Source organism: Equus caballus, chromosome 10 (genome assembly GCF_041296265.1).
Source record: "Equus caballus isolate H_3958 breed thoroughbred chromosome 10, TB-T2T, whole genome shotgun sequence".
Lineage (NCBI taxonomy): Eukaryota > Metazoa > Chordata > Mammalia > Perissodactyla > Equidae > Equus > Equus caballus.
The window spans coordinates 15,897,169-15,903,099 of record NC_091693.1 but is presented as its reverse complement, the minus strand read 5'-3'; the positions used below and the strand labels follow the sequence as shown (position 1 = coordinate 15,903,099).

At 58.3% G+C, this 5,931-nt stretch overlaps 1 protein-coding gene across 6 annotated transcripts; it reads left to right on the top strand.

Moving 5' to 3' along the window:
• Positions 1-1,753: 1,753 nt before the first annotated feature.
• Positions 1,754-5,619, top strand: LOC111775214 (apolipoprotein C-I). Of its 6 annotated transcripts, XM_070223004.1 has the most exons (6): positions 2,372-2,398; positions 2,742-2,824; positions 3,347-3,382; positions 3,467-3,540; positions 4,023-4,194; positions 5,297-5,619. In XM_070223004.1, exons 2-6 carry the CDS (start codon positions 2,802-2,804, stop codon positions 5,343-5,345), a joined length of 354 nt encoding a protein of 117 aa, XP_070079105.1. In that variant the 5' UTR covers positions 2,372-2,398; positions 2,742-2,801; the 3' UTR covers positions 5,346-5,619. The 6 variants fall into 6 exon arrangements, with proteins under 6 accessions (XP_070079107.1, XP_070079106.1, XP_070079105.1 ...); XM_070223006.1 differs by lacking the exons at positions 2,372-2,398; positions 3,347-3,382 and adding an exon at positions 1,754-1,928; XM_070223007.1 differs by lacking the exon at positions 3,347-3,382.
• Positions 5,620-5,931: the final 312 nt, after the last annotated feature.

Here is a 5,931-nt window from a genome sequence, read left to right as displayed (position 1 = left end):
GAGGGGAGCTGCTTTCATAGGGAAAAAGGGGGAGCAGGGAGGGGCTGTTCTAAAGGAAAGTCCATTTGGGGAAAGTAACAGCTCAGGGTGGCAACAGCTTCTCATTGGCTGAGCTGTGATGTTTCTCATTGGCTGAGATGTGGCGTTTCTCATTGGCTGAGCTCTGGTGTTTCTCATTGGCTGAGCTGCAGTGTTTCTCATTGGCTGAGCTGCAGTGTTTCTCACTGGCTGAACTGTGATGTTTCTCATTGGCTAAGCTGCTATGTTTCTCATTGGCTGAGCTGTGACGTTACTCATTGGCTGAGCTGTGGCGTTTCTCATTGGCTGAGCTGTGGCATTTCTCATTGGCTGAGCTCTGGTGTTTCTCATTGGTTGAGCTGTGGCATTTCTCGTTGGCTGAGCTGCAGTGTTTCTCATTGGCTGAGCTCTGGTGTTTCTCATTGGCTGAGCTGTGGCATTTCTCATTGGCTGAGCTGCTGTGTTTCTCATTGGATGAGCTGCTGTGTTTCTCATTGTCTGGGCTGTTACTGGGTGGGGAAAGAAATCTTCGTTCAGTAGAAAAACAGGGAAGAACTGAAGCATTTTACAGGACAATAATGAAATACACACACACACACACACACACACACACACACACGCACAAAACCCCAGGTGAAATTGGAGGCCTCTGTTTTCCTATGTTGCATCTGTGGCTCCTTTGACCCATTCCTTCCAGCCTGACCTTCCCACAGTGACCAATAGGGGGCGCTGCAGGGCCCAAGCGCAGAAGAGTGACACCAACCACAAGGGATTCAAGCCTGGCTGCTGCCTGGACCCCGCTCAGAGAGGGGAAGGGCCTGGCCCAGGATCACACAGCCCGGGACTTCCATCAGCTGGGGACTCCACAGGCCTTCTCTCAGCAGGAGGGCAGGGTCTTGGGTCACTCGCCCCAGCTCGTCCTGCCAGAGTGGCTGCAGAGGACTTTGTCCCTGCCAGCTGTGGACACAGGCGACGCTGTCTCTGAGTGTAGGGCTGGGGACACTGAGCTGGGACTCCGAGGTCTTCCCAGCTTCCTAAAGGAGCAGGGCATGATGGGGTGTGAGCACCTCTTCATGATGGGACGGTCAGAGCCGTTAGGTACTTCAGGAAGAATTCAAGCAGCCGGACAGGCTTCAGAATCAATGACTGTGTCTGAGGGGGAGAAGGGCCTGGGCTCCAGCACTCCTGGACCTCGGGGGATGGGCTGGGGTCTGACTCAGAAGGGGAGGCGGTGGGGGTGGGGTCCTTTGTGTCTCACTTCCTTCCCTCCTCCAGCTGGGTCGTGGACCTCTTGTCTATCCAACAAGCCCAGTGGGTGCAGAGTCCAGGCTGCAGGGTGAAGGAGAGGCCCACCCTGGGAGGGTCAGTACCGCCCATGGAGGTCAGGGCTGGGAGATGGAGCTGGGAGCTGACACACAGAGAAGCCAGGGCTGGAGCTGGGAACCACCGGCCTCTCCTCTCCCACGCCCTCAGTGCTCAGAGGAGGGGAGCAGGGTTCCCACTGCAGGGAACTGACCAGGCTGATGCTCCTGTCTCCCAGGCCAGGCTGCATTCTCCTCACCCCTGTGCCTGCTTTCTCTCCGGCACCCTCTGCACCACGAGGGCTTTCCCTGGCCCTCCCTTGGTGTCCCTGTGGAGGCGGGTCCCCTCTCCCACGTGACTCACCCAGAGCCCAGTGAGGAGGGAAAGGGTCAGTGGGCTCAGAGGCCAGGGCCTGGCCCCAGCTCCGCATTCCACTGATCGCAGTGTGCCCTGGAGCTGGGGCCACCCCTCTGAGCCTGTTCCCCAGATGTCAGTGGGAGAGAGGGGCACCAGCCACGTCTGTCACTTGAAGACCTGAATTCTGAATCCTCACGTAGGAAGATGTCTGAGCAGACAGGGCTGTCCCACCTCATGGCAGCCCCAGTCAGGTCAAGACTTGGAACAGGGGCTGGGGACAGAGCTTTGGGAGACACAGGCTGGCAGGGGTGCTGTGGGGCAGAGGCTGACCCCGGCAGGGATGCAGAGAGACAGCCTGAGGTCTGGGAAGGGGAGGGACTACCCACACCCATCTAATCATTCACTGAGCCATTGAATGTTATTGGCTGTGCCTCAGTTTCCCCATCTGTGAATGGAAACTCCTATAGGTGTGATGAAGATGAAACTGGAAAAGGCAATTTGTTTTTCTCTTCTTTTGGGTCAGTGCAGGGAGGGGAGCAGACTTTGGGTAGATGTCTGGGGACTGCTGGTCTCACCAGGGAGGCGGATGTCTGGGAAGGCAGCAGGGGGGTTGACAGGGACCGGAAGTGCTGAGCTGGCAAGAGGAGTGTTGCAATGCTGCCAGGGTAGTGTCTGTGTGTCCCTTTCAAACCATCCCCTTTCATCTCCAGACTGACATATGGTGGGGAGACACAAGGCCAACCAAGAAGAGTCTGGATCTGGGGCCTCTCTATGCCCAGCTGCCAGGGATCACTGGGGGTCAAAGGCAGCCCGGAGGAGGGGGGAAGCCCTGGATCCAGCCCTGAGAGGCAGATGTGGTGGAGGGAGGGGAGATGGGAGCCTGGGTGCCAGGAGGGGCCTGAGAGGGTGATGAATAGCAGACGGAGTGTTTACCGGGCCCGGCAGCCTTGGAGCTGGGGGAGGAATGGAAGAGGAGTCTGGGGGATGGATGGTGGGGCCCAGGCTGGAGCCTTGCAGCGCAGGTTTTACAGTTGAGACAGGCTGAAAGTACCCCTTCCCAAAAGGGAGAGAGGAGGCTGTGAGGTTCAGACCCAGAGAGCAGAAGGGAGGCCTGGGTGCTCCAGATGCAAGTTGTGGGGCGTGAAAGGTGAGTCTGAGAGTGAGATTGGAGGGGGCCTGCCGGGGGTAGGAGTGTGGGGCAACTGCGTGACCACAGAGACGTGGAGCGGGAGCTGTTTGGGCTGAAGAGGCTTGTGAAGAAGTGGTGGGATGGAAGAGGGCCGGGGTCCAGTGTGAACTGAGTCCCTGAGCTACCCAGAGGGAGAGGGAGAGGCCCTGAGGCTGGGAGCAGGGTGTGCATCAGGAGGGGAGGTGGAGACTGCCCCCTGAGGGGTAAGGGCTGGAGCAGGCAGAGGGCCCCACAGTCAGGGAAATTTCGAGATGCGGGCGATGGACAGCCAGGGGCTTCGGGCCAAAGGGTCATGACTGTGCCTGACGTGACCCGCTGCCATCAGCAAGGGGCCCAAATGGAAAGGAGAGAGGACACAGGGAGGCAGGCCCAGGGGAGGCCCAGGGGGAAGGAGGGGGGACCTGCCCCACCCCTCCGCAGCCTAATAAAGGCCCAGGCCAGGCCAGGCTCCCTCATCTCCCCTGTCCCTCACTGGTCCAGGTGGGAGCTCACCTGTCCTGTCCCTCTCTGGTCCAGGTAGGTGCTCACTGACTTCCCGGGAGGGACCTGGGGGAGGGACATGATGTGTCGCTGATCACCCCATCCCGCTTCTGTCTCCAGAGCCCCCTCACCAGCCATGAGGCTCGCTCTGTCACTCCCGGTCCTGTTGGTGGCTCTATGGATGGTGTGTGAAGGTAAAAGAGGAGAGGAGACCCTGGAAGTTTGAGATTTGGAAGTGCGAAGCTGGCCCCAGGCCTGGGGTCCAGGCTCAGAGGACTCTGGAGAGCTCTGGGGACCCTTATGTGCCCAGGTTCCCCTGTCCTGCATTCATCACCCCACCACATCCCGCCAGCTGGGTCTCAGCTTCTCTAAGGGGTGGTCCAGCAGGTGGGAAATCTGCCCTGTGGAGCCCCAGCAACACATGATGTACTGACCCCCACCCCTCCAGGATTGGCTGTCTTGCTTTTACAGTGTGGAAGGGGGGGCGGGGTGTGTCCAGGGGGAGAGAAGGCAATTCCCAGCAGCTTGAGACCCACTTGGGGGCCCCACTACCTCCCCCCATTTTAACACCAGGAGCCCCAAGAATCCCGTTCCTGGACCTCCTTTCCCATCCCTGACACTCATTGGGAGGCCTCCCAATACTGAGATGTTTGCACCCTCCCCGTCTCCTGGACAGGCCGAGCCCCGGCCCAGGCAGACCTAGAGCCGGACCAGGCGGACCTAGAGCCGGACGGCGTCACCGACGTCATCCGGAGGTGGTGGAAGAAGGTTGGAAAGCGCCTGGGGAAGGAGATTGTGAAATACATCATCGACGACATCAACAAGAAGAACAGAGCTTCAGCGACCCGGTGACTCCCCTTCCCGGGCCCGGGTGGGCTGGGTGCATGGATGAAGACACTGGGAAAACTGAGGCTGGGGAGGGTGACAAGGTCCCTGCGGTCACACAGCTGGCTCTCTGGGTGCTCAGACTTGGGGGACAGGTTCCTGACTCCGGCCAGGCTCATGTGGAGATGGCCCTGGGTGGTGGGGACAGGCCCAAGCTGGGGCTGCACAGACCTGGGGCACAGGCTGGGGCAGACCCACTCCTCCTGTGACATCAGGAGCCGCAGTTTCTCCGTCTGTGCCATGGAGGCTTCTGAGGGGAAGGACGTGGAGGGCCGCATGGGGCCTGGCACAGTGTGGACGCTCCAGGGTGTTTCGCCCACAGGGGCTCTGTCTGAGGAGTTAGGAAAGCATTCATTTGTGAACAAATATGCATTGAGCATCGGCTCAGGGCCAGGACCTGGTGCATTAGGGAAGGAGAGCGATGAACAGGACAAAGTCACAGCCCACAGGGAGCTGCCATTCGGGGGAGAGAGAGGGAGGGGAACAGCCCATGAACCAGGGAGTTCCAGGAGAGGAGCCCAGAGGGAGCTCAGCACTGAGAAGACGATAAACAGGGTGTTGAGAACAAGTAGGGATGGGGAGGGGCTCTTGTAGACAGGGCGACTGGGTCTGCTCTGAAGAGTGACACTTTCAGTTGAGATCTGAATGAGGGAAAATGCAGCAGGGTCTAGGAATGTGGGGAGAATGTTCCCTGTGGACGGGGAGTGCAAAGGCCCTGAGGCAGGAAGATGTGCACATAGTCAAGGAGAGGGTGGCATTCTAGGACAAGGGAACAGCCTGAGCAAAGGGCGGGCGGCTGGAAAGTGTCCTCGAATCAGCAGGGGACAGGGGACAGAGAGGACAAGAGCAGGCGTTGGGGCAGAGAGGGCAGGCCTTGAGAGCCAGGCCAGCGTCAAGCATTCTGATTTTAAGGAACTCTGGTCCCTCTGGGAAACAGGCACAGAAGCGGGGCCACCAAGTCCTGGGCTCCTCTGAATCTTCTTAGTGGAAGAGAGAGACCAGGGAGTCAGGGTAGGGGCGGGATTGGGGCAACACACAGTGACCTCTCCCCGTCTCTCTCTACAGGAAAATGCCATCAAAGCCAACTGGGAAACCACAACACAAGAATACATGAGGACACAAGCACACACCAGAACACAAGCACACGCCAGAACACAAGCACACGCCAGAACACACACACAAGCCACAACACAAGCACACGCCAGAACACAAGCACACGCCAGAACACTGCTGCCCTGAACACTGGGAGAGTTTCTCACTCTAACCTAAGATTCTGCCCCTGAAGAAGCTCTGAAACTTCACACACCCCAGGCCCCGGTGCTGAAGATTTCCCACAAGGTGCCCCATGTAGCCCCCACCCCCTACCAGCAATAAAAATCCTAATGAGACTTCTGTGTGCTTCTTTGCTGTGGGGTGGGGGCTATGGGACAGGGTGGGGGTTGTGTCTTTGGGAAAGAGATGCTGAGACTCACACGTGTGGAGCATCCCTACTTGCTCTGTCCTGAGGACTCTGAAGTTCAGGATCTCAAGAGAATCCTCACGAGAACCTTGGGAGCTGGGCCCTATTAATCCCATGAGGGTATTGAGGCCAGAGAGTGATACTGAACCTCCTGATCCTAAGTCTGTGGGCCTGACGCACAATAATACAATCACTGAGGCCGGTACTTAGCGAGAGAGAAAGGTTTATACGAATGGCCAAA